The sequence below is a fragment of the Oratosquilla oratoria genome, chromosome 20, assembly GCF_046742065.1.
Source record: "Oratosquilla oratoria isolate Oo_2021 chromosome 20, ASM4674206v1, whole genome shotgun sequence".
NCBI lineage: Eukaryota > Metazoa > Arthropoda > Malacostraca > Stomatopoda > Squillidae > Oratosquilla > Oratosquilla oratoria.
The window spans coordinates 22,190,541-22,207,668 of NC_134796.1; the positions used below are offsets into that span (position 1 = coordinate 22,190,541).

The 17,128-nt window shown below is 40.3% G+C and overlaps 1 protein-coding gene across 15 annotated transcripts in view; it reads left to right on the forward strand.

Annotated features, from left to right (window-relative positions):
* LOC143036396 (E3 SUMO-protein ligase RanBP2-like) overlaps positions 1–17,128 on the forward strand; it is a 381,916-nt gene that overhangs the window by 77,873 nt on the left and 286,915 nt on the right. For all 15 annotated transcript variants that reach the window (XR_012967350.1, XM_076203706.1, XM_076203712.1 and 12 more), the window contains exon 13: positions 7,444–7,719. Coding sequence is in view for 14 of the 15 variants with exons in the window: in XM_076203706.1 (XP_076059821.1) it covers positions 7,444–7,719 (276 nt within the window). In the remaining variant the exon portion in view is untranslated. The remainder of the gene's footprint in view (positions 1–7,443; positions 7,720–17,128) is intronic.

The following is a 17,128-nucleotide window of genomic DNA, read 5'->3' on the forward strand; positions in this document are numbered from 1 at the left end:
AGACCCTCATGTAGTTCAGTGAGAGTAGAAGACGCAGAGACAGTAGAACAACAGAAGGCTCGAGAGAAGGCATCTGGAACCACATTCTCTTTACCAGAACGATAATGTATGGTATAACTGAAGGCAGTGAGTTCCATCCGCCACTCCTGGATCTTGGTATTCTTGATCTTTGTGAGTTTCCTGTTGTCGAACATAAAGGCTACCGAACGCTGGTCAGTAATAAGATCGAAATGTTGTCTAGGAAGGAAGTGGCCCCATTTATGGACAGCTTCAATTATAGCCATGGCCTCCTTTTCTACAATGTGATAACGTGTTTCGCTTCCTTGTAGAGTCCTAGACATGAAAGCTACTGCTCTCCCACCCTGGTTAAGCACAGCCGAAATAGCTTCTTCGGAAGCATCACATTCGACTTCAAAGGGCAAGTTTTCATCCACAGAGTATAATGTAGTTCTTTCAAGTTCTAACTTGAGCAGACTGAAAGCCTGTAGAGCTTCTTTATCTAAAGGAAACTTCTTTGCACTTGCTAATGGTCTTACTTTGGTTGAAAAATCTTGTATCCATTTGGCATAGTAAGCAAACATACCCAGTGCTCCCTTTAAAGATCCCCAACTTGTGGGGGGTGGGAGTTCTTGTAGTGGTCGAAGCCTCTTGGGATCAGGTTTTATAATCCATTTCCTACACAGTAACCAAGGATATTAATGGAGCGAACAGACTTAATAGTTTTAGAGGTATTGAGGGTTAAATTTCTGTCATGGATGACTTCAAGAAAGTGTTGTACATTACGATCATATTCTTCTTGAGTGCGGCCAGCGATAGTTATATTGTCAAGATATGGAAATGCACATTGTAAGTTTTCTTCTTTCACAAGCTTATTCATGGTTCGTTGAAAGACAGCTTCTCCATTTGTCACTCCGAATGGAACCCTACAAAATTGATGTAGGTGTCCATTGGCCTCAAAGGCTGTGTATTTCTTGTCCGATTCTTTCAGCGGAATTTGGTGATATGCGCTTTTTAAGTCAAAAGTTGAGAACACATGGTATGTTGATAGTTCATTCACCATAGTGTCTATTCTTGGCAATGGATAAACGTCTAGCTCTGTGTATAAATTCACAGTTTGTGAGTAATCCACACACATCCTTTGCTTATGTTGACTCATTGGGTCCTTCACTACAACAACTTGGGCCCTCCATGGGGATAAGCTACTCTCAATAATACCCTCAGCAAGTAGACTTTATTTCCATTTCAATGAATTCTCTGTCATCTTGACTTAGTGACTATGGGCTTACAGTTAGGTGACAAATGTTGAAAAAGAGAAGGCTCATCTACAGCAGCAGCCGCCAGAGAACAATACGAGTCATTATCGGGTAACTTGAGCGTAAGTTTTGGTCCACCTTATTCAATGACTGTACTCTGGTGCTGTTTTTGGAAATCCTGACCAAGCAGTAACCCACAGCACAAATCTTTCATCAGTACAAGACGAGTGGAAGGATAAGTTTGTCCATTAAGATGTAGCGTTAAGTCAACTACGACAACCATGAGAGTTAGTGTGTAATGACTTCTGAGCTAAAATGACATCTTTACCTGTTCAATGTATTAGAAGTTTCAAGTCCCATGCAATTTCCTCGTCTATGTAACTGTCATCACTGCAGGAATCGACAAGTGCCGATAACTTTCGTCCATTGATAGTTGTCGAGGTGGCCACTAGATGGAGGCTCTGAGGGAAAGTGGTACCAGAGATGGTGGCAAGGACCAAAGGTTGGGAAGAGTCAAACATAGTAGCTGTAGGGGTCTTACCTGAAGGAGCCGGCACCTTGGACGTGCACTTACGAGTGAAATGACCTTGCTTACCACACTTATTACAAGTAGCATTTCGAGCGGGACAAGTAATACGTTTATGGCGTAGTCCTCCACAGAAGTAACACCTACTCTTCATGGACAGGGTAGCTGCCAATACCGGATCTTCAGCAGTCATCACACAATCCTTAGACATAGGTTTATTCTTCACAGTCTCATCCCAAGTCTGAGTACGATCAGGGGTCATCACAGCGGCGCTGTGCACAAACTGAGGAGTTAGGGGACTGTAAAAGTTGGCATTGCGTTGAGCTTAGTCTAAAGAATAAGCTTGATCATAAGCAGCCTGTAAATCTAAAGTCTTGTTTTCCAAGAGTCGTTGGCGAATCAAAGGCGAGGTTAGACCATTAATAAAGGCATCCCTAATTAACTCTTCCTTGTACTGTTCAGCACTAACTGCCTTTAGGTTACAATCCTTACCTAACTTACATAGTTCTCTCAAAAACTCATCTAAGGATTCACCGGGCTTTTGTTGACGAGTTGCGAGTAAATGCCTAGCGAATATTTCGTTGGGTGTCTTTACATCCAATTTCTGTAGAACAGAAATAGCTGAATCATAATTAGTACATTCCTCAATGTATTCATAAACATTATGACTAACACAGTTCACAAGAGTTCTTAGTTTGTCAGGTGCATTTTCTCCACACTCTTGTATGAAATTGGAGAAGGTTTTATACCAGTGCTTCCACTCTCACGCTGCAGTTGAGGAGCTGGGGTCCAGATCCAGATGAGCCGGCTTTGATAATTCTCCTCGTGTTCTAGTTGTTGTTTGTGTTGTTGTTGTCGTTCCCTAGACTGTCTGTCCAAGCAGTCCCGTCTCCCCAAGGAAAGCCACAGCCGAAACTGGGTTTTCCCACAAATCCTTTATAGAGTGTATGTTGTGTTGTTTGCGTGCATGATTGTGTATAATGCAGTCTTCCATTATGTGTTGTATGGTATGGGGTGAAGTGTTACATCCTGGGCAGCTGTTCACAACGTGGTCATCCAGCCTCTTCTGGTAGCTTAGAAGTGCTGGGTGGCGACCGCACCGCAGTCTGGCCAAGTGGACTCTGTCCTTTCGTGGGAGAGAGGATTCAGAAGGGTGGATATCAGGGGGTCTGGCATGCAGCAGTGTGTTGTCTTTCAGTGTGTTAATGGAGCGGTGAGTGATATGATTATGAATATGTTTCCGGAGGCTGATATTTGGTGGTTGTGGAGGAAGAGAAGAGAGTATCTGTGCGTAATAAAGGTCTTTGGGTGTTGTTTTAATGTTTCTTGGTGTGTGTGGGTGTTCTGCTATGTAGTGTAGCGGGTGTGATGTGTTTGTGGTGGCTGCAGCAAGTGTTTGTGTGCCTCTCATGTCGAGGTGGTCCTTGACTTTGAGGACTTTTGTTTCATGGTGTAAATGGTCTGTAGGTGTTGTATTTGTGCAGCCTGTAATTGTTTTTAGGGCTTTGTTTTGTATGATTTGAAGGGTGTTGTGGTGTGTCTCACTGAGATTAGGAGCCCATGCAGGACTTGCATAATTCATCACTGAGCGTATGCATTGTTTGTATATTGTTGTATTAGTTTCTTTGTTTTGTCCAAATGTTGTTCCAGTGATTGACTTAAGTGCATTAAGTCTATGTGTGCATTTGTTTTTTATGTTTGTGATATGTTGTTTGAAAGACATGGATGTATCGTATGTTACACCAAGAATTTTTGGTGTGTTTGTGTGTGGTATTAGAGTGCTGTTGATGTAGAGATGAGGTATGTATTTGTGTTCTTTTGTCCAGTTGGTGAGAAGTGTTGCTGTAGATTTGGTTGGAGCTATTTTGAGTCTGTTTGTGATGAACCATGTGTTGAGTGTATCAAGGTATGGCTGGATTATTTCTGCAGCTTTGTCTGTGTTACAATGTGTGCATGTGATTGTTATGTCGTCTGCGTAGGAAGAGATTTGTATTTCTGAGGTATCTGGTGTGGGTAAGTCATGCATGTATAGATTAAATAGTGTGGGGGATAGAACTGAGCCCTGTGGTACTCCATTCTTAATGTTTCTGATGTGTGATGATTGGCCATTATATGACACGTAAGCATTCCTACCTGCCAGATAATTTGCCAGCCATCTTTTGGTGTTATTGTGCATGTCTGTGTTATATATTTTATATGTTAGGTTGTAGTGGGGGATAGCATCAAAAGCTTTACTAATGTCCAATGTTATAAGAAGTGTTCTGTGGTGGGGCCTATCTGAATTGATGCCATCTAAAATTCTTTGTGTGAGGTTTGTCAGAAGAGTGTTTGTGGAGTGTAGTGGCCTAAAACCGTGTTGTGAGTCAGCAAGGGGAATATGTGGTGTGACAAGTTGAAGTATTAGGCGTTCAATGACTTTAGAGGGGGTGCAGAGAAGTGTGATTGGGCGGGTGCGATGTTGGAATTGTTGGGTCTTTGTTCGGTTTTGGAATGGTGATTATTTTACCATGTTTCCAGATGTCGGGTATAGTGTTGTGTGAATAGCTGTAGTTTGCAATGTTTGTGAGTGTGTGTATACCTTGTGGTCCAATGTGTTTTAGGTGGATGTTGCTTATGTTATCAGGGCCACAGGCAGATGAGTGCTTGAGATTATGTATTATGAGTTTTGTCTGACTGTCTATGAAGGGTGTATAGTCTGAGTCTGTGGGGAAGTCTTTCTTACGTCGAATGGTGCGTCGGTCGTCAGGGTGAGAAGTGAGATGGCTTGTTTGTGCAAAATGACGTATGAGTGCGTTTGCTTGTTGTCTGTTTGAGGGTAGATTATCCGTTGTTGTGATTATTGCTGCGTGAGAGCGTGTAGTGTTAGTGTTGGATAGTGTAATGCTGTTGAGTGTTTTGTACAATTTGCTGGTGTTTGTTTTGTGATCAAGTGTATTGATAAAGTTTTGCCAATTTTGTGTTTTTTGTTCATGTATTTTGTTGGCAATCACAGTGTTTAGTGTTTGTATTTGGTCTGCTATGTTTTGAGGGATAGGTGTGGGGGTATCGTGTTTAAGTGTGTCACATTGTCTGATGAGGCCTTGGATTTCTGGTGTGAAGTTGGGGTTGTGTGATTTTCTGTTGCCTCTAGGGATGTATCTCTTGTCTGCGTTTTGTATGACTGTATTAAAAGTGTGCACAGCATTGTTTATGTTTGTGATTGGTGTACTGTTAAGTGTTTCAAAATGTTGTTCTGTCTCTTCAGTAAAGGCTTCCCAGTTAGCTCTCTTGTAATTGGTGTATGTGCGTCTGTGGCCAACTGGGGTGCATCTTGTTTTGGTGGTGATGATTGGAAGGTGGTCAGAACCAAGGGTTCCGACCACTCTCCATGATGTTGTTGGGGTTAGGCAGGGGGAGCAAAAGGTGATATCAGGAGAGGAGGGAGTGTAGAGGGCTTGGTGTGGGATATTTACCTAGTTGTATTTACCTAGTTGTATTTTGCGGGAAGGGGAGCTATGCTCGTGTTGTCCCGCCTTTGTATCTTGCAGTGTCTAGTTTGTTTTTAAACTCATGAATGGTTTTTGCGCATACTATTTCATTGTCCAGTTTGTTCCAAGTGTCCAAAACTCTATGTATGATTATGTGTGTTGTTCATGATAGTCAATGAATCAAACTGAGTCTTTATATCAAGCCCTCTGTGCGTGTTCTAGTTGATTAAATTGTCATAATAATAAGACTTGGTAGCTACTCCCAAGCTTTAATCAACTAGAACACCTGGAAATACATCACAATATATAGTTCACACAATATATATATATATATATATATATATATATATATATATATATATATATATATAATGAACATATAGGACTCATCATATGAGTAGACCACATAATTGAACAAGTAAAGGGAAGGAAGCAACTTATGAGGAGAGTCACGACTGTTTCTCTAACCGGTCCCAGACAGAATGTGACGACGTAGCTAGTCAGCTTCCTCTACAGTTCACCGAGTTTGACGCGCATTCAAAACAAATGACGTAGCCAGACAGACAGACAGAGTATGACGCGTAAACAAACAAACGATTCGAAGTTCAATGACAAAATATGACAGTTGATAAAAGAGTATTGGGATGGTTTGGACACATGGAAAGAATGAGTGAAGAGAGACTAGTAAAGGAGGGTTGGAAGGCAGATGTGGAGGGAGTGAACATGAGGGGATGTCCTAGGATGAGGTGGATGGATGGGGTGAAGGGGGCTTTGGGGAAGAGGGGAATGTCTGTTGAGGAAGGACGGGAGAGGACAGAAGACAGGGGTGAATGGAGAATGGTTGTATATAGATGATGTTGTGATGCATGAGGTGGAATGGATGTGGGGGTGAAGGAGTATGTGTGAGCAAAATTTGACAAAGCCCGAGGGGATTTCTCCCCATCTCCTTTTATGCATGAGGGGATGGAGAGGGGGTGTTGCTGATTTAATGAAGCGGCTTTGCTGTGGATGTGCTGTGTCTTGCGACACTGCTTCTGACAGTGGACAGGGTGCAGGGATGACCCGTCATCCAGGAGGTGCTAAGATAAGAGGGAGGGTGGAGAGGTTTGGATTGTATTCAGGGATGGAATGGGTGGGAATGATTTTATGTCTTTCCTTTTTGGCTACCTCCCTTGTAAGGGAGAAAAAGCCTTGGTATATGTATGTATGTATGTACATACATATTTTAAAAATTTTTAGTTTATTTTTATGAAAATAAAACCACCCTTGGACAATGAAAAATGTATAGTATATTTACTAATCACCAAATAACAGTGGTCGGGTATATGGTGAATGTGTTCTTGTATGAGAATGACTTTTTTCCTTAGATGTTTCTTTCAAATATTAGGGTGCGTCTTCCAAGATGCAGCGTCTTGCAAGCTGTAAAATACGGTATATACCCATGCTTGGAGATACTATGGCGTACTGGGGGCAGATTTTTGTAGATGTCTAAGGGGAATGCCTTGGGTTATTTTTATGAGAGGAAAGGAGGAGTACAAGAAGTGAGAGAGGAGTGGGAGGGAGTGAAAGATAGAGTAAAAATACAAGTGGAGGAATGTGGATGGTTCAAGGGAGTCACAAGGTGTGCAAATATGGTGTGTGGAACAAGATCAGAAGGAAATAGAAGGAAGGGTAGACATTCTGCATGGCATCCATCCAGACCAGGTGCCCCACCTGCTCTTATCATCCCAATAACTGCCCCCACCTCATCCTTTCCCATTTCTCTTCCACCTTCCTCACTCACCACAGTCACCTTCTCAGCACTTACCACCACAACCATCCTTCCCTCCCTATCCTCCCCCACATTCAGCAACTTCCCAAAACACTCTGCCCATCTTCCCCCCACTGCCCCCCCCACCTTCCACCATCATCTCTCCTGCTGCACCTTCCACCTTCTCCCCTCTACCTGACTCACCTCCTCTGCCTCTCTTAATTTCTTTCCAAAACATCTTTTTATTACTTTCAAAACCTGTCATACTCCCACCCCACCTCACATCTGCTCTCCTTGCCTCCTGTACCTTGTGCTCTACTTCTCTTCTCCTTTCTTTGTACCTCCCATGTGACTCCCTTGTCCCATTTTGTAACCAGGTGACATCAAATTATTAGTCTATAATTTCAAATGTGAAAGAAATTTTTCATTGGTGTTACATTTTTCCAGGAGGCACGCCCCAGTCCAGAACGATTGGATGCACAAATGCGATATTTGTCAAAGATTCAGGAGATGACCTTGAGGACCATTGAAGAACAAAATAGTTCCCTTCGTGTTCAAAATGAAGCCCTAACCCAAACATTTATAACAATGGCTCAAAATTTTAGGGAGAATGTGGCATTAAATAGATCTCTTTTAGACCAGAATAAAAAGTTTTTTCAAGAATCTAATTCATCTATATTAGATGAGTTGAAAAATATTCATGAAGCCATTAAAGATCTTCAGGTAAGTATTATTTTTTTCTATTCTTCATTTACTTCTTCCTCTTTTAGTATATTAATCATGATATGCTTCCATTTTGAGTATATTGACAGTATATTTTTGCCAACTCAGATGATTGGACATGTCTAAAGAAGTAATGCCATATTATTTGTTTTGTTATCATTTGTCCGTTTGTTTATCATTTGTTAGATTCTCATTTATTATTAGTTGTCAATTTATTATTATTTACTACTTACCTGTTTATTATTTAACTCTACCTATGCATTTATTTATGTATTTTATTTATTATTTACATTATTATACTTTTTATTTATTCATTTATTTGTTTATTATATATATATATATATATGTATATATATATATATATATATATATATATATATATATATATATATGTTTGTTTTTTTTCCGCATCCAACCTAGATATAGACCAAAAGGTCTTCTGTTGGCATGCTCCGCCTTTGTAATTCTTCCTGTCTATGTGGATGGGGTAAATGTGAGGGGGCTAGGCAGGGGTTAGCAGTGAGAATGGCAAGAAGTGGGAGGAGAACCAGTTGTTGTGTGTTTGATAGGATAAATTGAAGCATTAAGTGGCTTCATAAATATATATGGGGTAGTGACAAGAGTGTAGAGGAAATGAAGGCATTTTGAATGGATTTAAATGAATGCATAGAGGGTTTAGGGAGAGATGTCGGTGTACAGTAGTAGTATTGGGAGACCTTAATGCTAGGGTAGGAAATGAACCAATAGATGGAGTGGTTGGGAAGTGTGAAGTTCTAGAAAAAAAACCATAGTGGAAAGTTGATGGTGGAGATGTGTCTATAAAGAGAGTTGAGATATCAAATAGTGTTAGGGAAAGAAAGTCAAGCTTACCAGTAAGTGCACATGGGAGAGGGGGGTGGATGGAAGGGTGGTAGATAGGGCTTTAATGGAGAGAGAGTAGGGGAATATCAGATCATTTTTTGATGGAAGGTAAGTTGAGAGGGGAGGATAGATGGAGAAAGAGGAAAAGGACAGAAAGTAGGGAGTGCTTAAAGTGAACTGCTTAAATGAGAAAGAAAAGGAGTACAAGAAGCTGAGAGAGGAGTAGGAGGGAGTGAAGGATAGAGTAGAACTAGGAGTGGAGGAGGAATGGGGATGGTTCAAGGAGGGAGTCACAAGGTGTGCAAAGATGGTGTGTGGAACAAGGAGGATGGGAGGAAATAGAAGGAAGGGTAGTGAATGGTGGGATGAGGAAGCAAAGTAGATTGTAGAAGAGAAGAAGCTAACTTTCACAGATTGGTTACAAAATAGAATGAGAGAATGATAATGAGAGGTACAAAGAAAAGAGAAGAGAAATAAAGCATAAGATAATGGAGGCAAAGAGGAGAGCAGATGTGAAATGGGGTAAGAGTATGGCAGAAAATTTTGAAAGTAATATAATTATATTTTTGAAGGAAATTAAGAGAGGTAGAGTAGGTGAATCAAGTAGACAAGAAAAAGTGCAGATGGAGAGATGATAATGGAAGAGAAGGCAGTAAGAGGAAGATGGGCAGAGTATTTTAGGGAGTTGCTAAATGTGAAGGAGGATAGGGAAGGAAAGGTAGTTGCAGTAGGAAGCACTAAGAAAATGACCATGATGTGTGAGGAAAATGGAGGAGAAATAAGGGAAGATGAAATGAAGGCAGTTGTTAAGATGATAAGAGCAGGTAAGGCACCTGGGTTGGATGGATGTCATGCAGAATGTCTGAAAAAAGGAGGTACAGTGAAAGTGGATTGGCTGGTAAGGTTATTTAATGTGAGGGAGTATGTTTGAGAAATAAATTGATGCAGCCTGAAGGGATTTCTCCCCGTCTTCTCCTTTTCTGCATGAGGGGATGGAGGGTGGGGAGGGTTGTTGATTTACAAAGGATTACAAAGGCGGGGCATGCCGACAGGAGACCTTTTGATCCATATCTAGGTCGGATGCAAAAAAAAAAAAAAAAAAAAAAAAAATAATTAATAATAAAATAATAAATAAAAACTATAATAATATAAATAACAAGTAAAATACATAAATGAATGCATAGGTATAGTTAAAATAATAAACAAACAGGTAAATAGTAAATAATAAATTGACATATAACTAATGATAAATGAAAATCAGACAGACAAATGATAACAAAACAAAAACAAATAATATAAGATAAATTATAATCATTACAGCATCTTACTTAGGTGTTTATCTAAATGATTCTTAAAGCTTTAAACTGAACTACATTGCACTACCTGTGCAGGAAGTTTATTCCATTCATTAACTACACGGTTGGCAAAGTTGTTTCTACCTACTTCCAAATTGAATCTATTTCTGGACAGTTTGAGACCATTGTTTCTTGTCTGATTCTCATTCAATGTAAAAATTTTGTCACTTTTGATGTTGTCAATTCCCTTTAAAATCTTAAAGACCTGTATCAAGTCACCTCTGAGTCTACGCTTTTTTAGGGAAAACAGATTCATGTGTTTTAGTCAATTTTCGTATGATTTATTTTTGATATTTGGAATCAGTTTTGTGGTTCGCCGTTGTACTTTTTCCAGTCTGTCAATATTTTTAATGAGATTCGGTGACCATACGGAAACAGCATATTCTAAATGTGGACGAACTAACGATTTATATAGCTTGTTAATGAGTGATGGACTTTTGAAATCAAAAGATCGCGCAATCAGTCCCAGAATCTTATTTGCTTTCTCAGAGGCTGAAATACATTGCTTGGATGATTTGAGGTCGTTACTGATAATTACGCCGAGATCTTTTTCACTATCCACTTTTGTTAACGAATTTCCAAATAACTTGTAATCGTACTTACTGTCATTTTTACCTATGTGCATTACCTTGCATTTACTTGTGTTAAATTTCAGTGTCCTTGCTGTGGATATGTTTATTTCAACCTCCCTTATAAAGTGGGAAAAAGCCTTTGGTGTGTGTATGAGGGGGTGCTGAATAGTTCCTGTCTTTGGGTAAAAGAAAATACAGGAAGATCAGTTAATTATGATTTTATTCAACATATTCCCCTCTCAGATTCACACACTTATTACAACGGTCCTTCAGTTTTTCTAAGCCCTGAAGAAAGAACTCTGATGAAGGTTGGGCCTCAAACCAGGCCTCTGTAGCAATGATCACTTCAGAATTGGAGTGAAATTTCATTCCCTTGAGATGTTTCTTCAGTTGTTGTTGTTGTTGTCGTTCCCTAGACTGTCTGAGCAGTCCCGTCTCCCTAAGGAATGCCACAGCCAAAACTGGGTTTTCCCACAAATCCTTTATAGATTGTATGTTGTGTTGTTTGCGTGCATGATTGTGTATAATGCAGTCTTCCATTATGTGATGTATGGTATGGGGTGAAGTGTTACATCCTGGGCAGCTGTTCGCAATGTGGTCATCCAGCCTCTTCTGGTAGCTTAGAAGTGCTGGGTGGTGGCCGCACTGCAATCTGGCCAAGTGGACTCTGTCCTTTCGTGGGAGAGAGGATTCAGAAGGGTGGATATCAGGGGGTCTGGCATGCAGCAGTGTGTTGTCTTTCAGTGTGTTAATGGAGCGGTGAGTGATATGATTATGAATATGTTTCCGGAGGCTGGTATTTGGTGGTTGTGGAGGAAGAGAAGAGAGTATCTGTGTGTGATACAGGTCTTTGGGTGTTGTTTTAACCCCTTCCATACGGTGCCGCACACGTAGGCATCATGAGGAGCAAGTGGATTCGCGACGCTGCCATATCGGCGTCTTGATTATATTTATTGTAGTCGCCCCTGTGTTTTTACATTCTCCCAAATGCGCCCTGAATCCCATTCTCTGTGGTTTTCAAAATTCGCGGGTGAAAGAGAGAACGATCGATATAAGCGGTTACTATATTTTATGATGCGAATATTATTTCGTTACGTCATACGTCTGGCATTGGTTGCTGCCCGCGAGATTTAAGTCCCGTATTGAAGTGGTTAATGTTTCTTGGTGTGTGTGGGTGTTCTGCTATGTAGTGTAGCAGGTGTAATGTGTTTGTGGTGGCTGCAGCAAGTGTTTGTGTGCCTCTCATGTCGAGGTGGGCAGGGGTGTGTTGTTCATGATAGTCAAGTAGAGACTTGCTCTTACACTTAAGGATACAAATTTCATGTTTTGTTGTCTGCGTTTTGTATGATTGTATTAAAAGTGTGCACAGCATTGTTTATGTTTGTGATTGGTGTACTGTTAAGTGTTTCAAAATGTTGTTCTGTCTCTTCAGTAAAAGCTTCCCAGTTAGCTCTCTTGTAATTGGTGTATGTGTGTCTGTGGCCAACTGGGGTGCATCTTGTTTTGGTGGTGATGATGATTGGAAGGTGGTCAGAACCAAGGGTTCCGACCACTCTCCATGATGTTGTTGGGGTTAGGAAGGGGGAGCAGAAGGTGATATCAGGAGAGGAGGGAGTGTAGAGGGCTTGGTGTGGGATATGTGTATGATTATGTGTGTCGTTCAAGATAGTCAATGTGTCAAACTGAGTTTTTATATCAAGCCCTCTGTCTGTGTCAGGGTTGTCGCTATACAAGGCAGACGACTTGACGTTGAAGTCACCACCCATGATCAGGTTGGGGATTGAGGCTAGTTGGCTAAATTGAGGCCTGAAGGTGTTTGGAACTGTGGGGGATGATTGGTGGGGAATGTACATGTTAACTATTGTCAGTGTTGATTTGTTGCCTGTACGGTTTCGAATGGATTGGATTTCTGTAGTGTTATCTGTGGTAGGGAGGAGAAATTTGGTTGTGGCACTTGTGTCCACAACACAGATGGAGTGGTGGATCAGGGTGATGAGTCCACTGCCATTGCCATCGGTCCGGTCTTGTCTGATGGTGGTGTAATTATGAAATGATATTTTGTGTGAGTGTTTTAATTTTGTTTCTTGTATAATTGCAATGTGTATGTTGTATTGTTTAAGAAAGTGTTCGAGTTCATGTTTTTTTGTGTTAATACCGTCAATGTTGTGTTGTAATATGTTGACATTGTGTGTTCTGTATGTGTTGTATGTTGCCGTTTGGGGTTGAACATAAGAACATAAGAAATAAAGGAGACTGCAAAAGACCATAAGGCCTACACTAGGCAGCTCCGTATCCATCACCACCTGTCATCCCCATCCATAAAGTTGTCTAATCGTTTTTTAAAACAACTGATAGTTTCAGCGCTTACTACATGGTTACTAAGTTTATTCCATTCATCGACCACCCTATTAGTAAACCAATTCTTGCCTATTTCCTTCTTAAATCTAAATTTGTCCAGTTTATACCCATTACTGAGAGTCCTGCCCTGTTGTTTTATTATGATGACCTTGTTTGCATCACCCTTGTTATAGCCTTTGATCCACTTGAACACCTCTATTAGATCACCCTGCACTCTGCGTCTTTCCAGAGAGTGTACCGTATTTTCCGGTTTAAAATGCGCATCGGGTTATAATGCGCACCCATGCACTTCGTTATCTCAGTACACAGATGGCGCGCACCGACGTATAACGCGCATGCCAGGAAAAGTCACTGGTGGCTAAAACTCGTGAACTGCATGTATGCGACTCCTGCTTGCGTTGGTCCATTGTTTTATGGGAAATTTGAGCCATGAAAAGTTTATTGAATACAAAATGTACATGAAAAATTTCGGATTTTTACAGAAAAATTGTAATTTACTATCCTGAGGGAATAATTCATCTTACAAGTTTTTATCACCGTGTATAAGTTTTTATCACTTTGTACAAATTTTTATTGCCATGCAGCAACAAACTATGTTTCGGTTCATAAGTGTCTTTACTGAAGTGATGTTTAGTTTAACAAACTCTCACAAGAGGGTGTTTAGTGTAGGCTAGATTGGCAATAGAACTGTCAATCTCGGCCCTGATCTAGCATACTCCGGGTGAGCTAAAACGGCCAACGTTCATGATGTTGGTACCACTGCTGTTTTATAGATCCCAAATATTTGCATAGACTACGATAATTAATGTTAGTAAAAAATAAACCAATGAAATAACGACGATTAATTACTTAGTATCATGTGAACAAGGTTACATGGAGAAGTATTTTTCATTGGCTAGAGCCACCGCTGGGAAATCTGTTGATTTGTCACAAAATTAAGTGTCAGTTTAGGCATCAATCAGGACACAACTAAGAAAAAGTCAGAACTACTTGTACCGGTATATGACTCATGTTGTGCGTTGGTCCCTTATTTCTTTGTAGCTTAAATAGCTTGCAGGAAATAGGATCCAAAAAAAAGTTTATTGGAAGTAAAATATACAGAAAGATTTCGGGATTTTTACAGAAAATGTTCATTTTATATCTTGAGGAAATAATTCGTCTTTACCATTTTTTATTTAATACTGAAACAAACTACAGACTGTTTCGTTTTAGCTTTGAACCTGCAATGACAGTGGTGAAATAGGACAGTCTCTCATCGAGGTGACGTTTAGTTGATATAACTCCCGAAAGAGGGTGTTGTAGTCAGGTGTTTGACACAAGGTTATGAACGGCCGCAACGGAATTTGTACCATACCTAAAGTGAAGCAACAAAGCCAACATAAAAATTCAAAGTAGGATGCTGTGAACATGGGCAAATATCATGAATATTGATCATGTTTCATGATGTTTAGGCCTATTTAAACATGAAAAATAAGATTCGATAGATACCTACCTATACACAAAATTTATATAGCCCATGCTGGCGTGTTCTTTCATGTCACCATGGCTGTTCTCACAGAACGTCACGGAGAAGTGTGCCGTCCCGACTTTGTGACGGCCAACATCGTCACGTTGTGAAAAAAATTACACACACAGCCGCAGAATTTTTATCGTAGGCCGTAGATAATGCGCACCACCGGATAACGTGCACCCCCCATTTTTAGTCCCTTCCAACGGAAAAAGTTGCGCATTATACGCCGGAAAATACGTTAAGTTTAGGTGCCTAAGCCTCTCTTCGTAAGGCAAATTTCCGAGTCCTTGTATCATTTTGGTCATTCTTCTCTGTACTGATTCTAGTGAATTTACGTCCATTCTGTAGGACGGAGACCAAAACTGTACCGCATAGTCAAGGATGGGTCTAACTATCGCTAGATAGAGTTTAATAATTACCTCTGCACATCTATTCGTTACCGTCCTAGCAATGAAGCCTAATGCTCTGTTAGCTTTATTTCTGGAGCTAATACACTGCTTCCTGGTTTTAAGGTCCGGACTCACCAGAACTCCCAAGTCCCTCTCGCACTCAGATTTTTCTAAAACGTGTTATCTAAGTTGTATCTATTTTCGGGGTTGTGTAACCCTACGTTTAACATGCTACACTTAGAGATATTGAAGTTCATTTGCCATTTCACCGACCATGTTAACAGCTTATTAAGGTCATCCTGCAGAATCTGGGCGTCGTCTCCTGACCTAATTAGGCGTCCTATTTTAGTGTCGTCCGCAAACTTACTAACATCACTATTTAACCCTTCATCTATTTAACCGAGCCCTGGGGGACCCCACTAGTAACATTGCCCCACCTAGATTTTATTCCATTTATGGTGACCCGCTGTTTTCTGTTACTAATCCAAGCTCTAATCCATTCTAACACTTTTCCTCCTATGCCATGGGCTTTGATTTTATTTAGTAGTCTCTGGTGTGGCACTTTGTCGAACACTTTGCTAAAGTCAAAGTAAATAACATCGTAATTTTCATTGTTGTCTGACGCCTTATATACCTTAGTGTAAAAGGATAGAAGATTAGTCACACATGACTTACCCTTGGAGAAACCATGCTGTGAAACACGAATTAAATTATGCCCTTCAATGTGTTCTCTGAGTCTATTTACTATTATTGATTCAAGCCTGTAGTTGCATATAGACGATCTATCTCCCTTCTTAAAAACAGGAACAATGTTTGCCTGCCTCCAAGCAGTTGGAACAGAACCAGTGTCTACCGATTTATTGAATATTTCAGTTAACTGGTCGCAGATTTCAAATTTACACTCTTTAAGCATTCTTGGAAAAATTTCATCTGGACCCGGAGATTTTGTAGCTTTAAGTCTGTCAATCTGCTACCAAGGCTTTTTCCCCCTTCCAAGGGAGGTAGCCAAAAAGGGAAAGGCATAAAAACACTCCCACCCATTTCATCCCTAAATACACTCCACACCCCTCCCACCCTCCCTCTCATCTGAGCACCTCCTGGATGACGGGTCATCCCTGCACCCTGCCCACCGCCCTGGGTCAGAAGCAGTGTCGCAAGACATAGAAAATAATTTTTAAACTCCTCACTCATTTTTTCTTCCGATTCAATCATGACATTTTCATCGTTTTAATTGGTCCTATTCTTTCTTTATTTTTTGTTCTATAGAGGTGAAAGAAATCCTTTGGGTTGGATTTTGCTTGACTGGCAACCTTGATTTCATAATTACGTTTCGCTGAACGTGTATTCCTTTTAACCAGCTTTGCCATTTCGTTGTATCTTGATCTAAGGTGTGATTCCCCGTTTTTCATTTTTTCGTAAAGTCCTCTTTTCATTCCGATCTCATGTTTCAATCTGTCTGTCATCCATTTGGGAGTATTACTATTTTTCCGTATTGACTTTAGGGGGATAAATGTATTTTGTGCATTAATGATTAGATCAGTTAGATTGTTATACATTTCATTTAAATTACTGACCTGACTGTTGGGCCCTCGCCCCCAATTGACCTGACCTAAGGTATGCGTATTACCCTCCTTGACCCAGACCTGACCTAAGGTATGCATATTACCTCCATAACCCACACCTGACTACCATCCCCGCGACGAGAATCAAGAATGTCTGAAACGTCCGCCTGGCTTTTCGTATTCAATTTCAAATAGGTTTTTATATTGTCAAAGTTTGCTTTCCTGAAGTCTGGTACTTGAACATTATTCATACTTTTTATTTTTTCCCAAATAACATTAAATCTTATTTCTTGATGATCGCTAAAGCCTAGACTATCTCCCACTATTACGCTGCTAATTTGGTGCTCATTATTTGTTAGAATTAAGTCCAGGGTATTTTGTCCCCTCGTAGGATCGGTAATCATTTGTTTTAGGAAATTATCCTGCACCATATCTAGGAATTTCTTCGCTTCATGATCTATTAAGGTTTTCCAGTCAATGTTTCTATAGTTAAAATCTCCCATGATTACAACGTTTTTGTACTGGGACGCTCTGTGAATTTCATGAATCAGGGAATCAGTCTGCTCAATGCTGAGGTTAGGAGGTCTACACAAGACGCCAATAATAACTTTCTTATTCTTGCCTATAATCTCTACCCAAATAGTTTCTGTACAGTCCTCTTCCTTAATCGAATTGTTGATAATACATTTTAATGTATTTTTAACGAAAAGTGCTACACCTCCCCCATTCCTGCCGACCCTATCCTTATGAAAAAAACTTATATCCTTCTATTTCGATTTCCGGAAGGAAATGTTTATCAGCC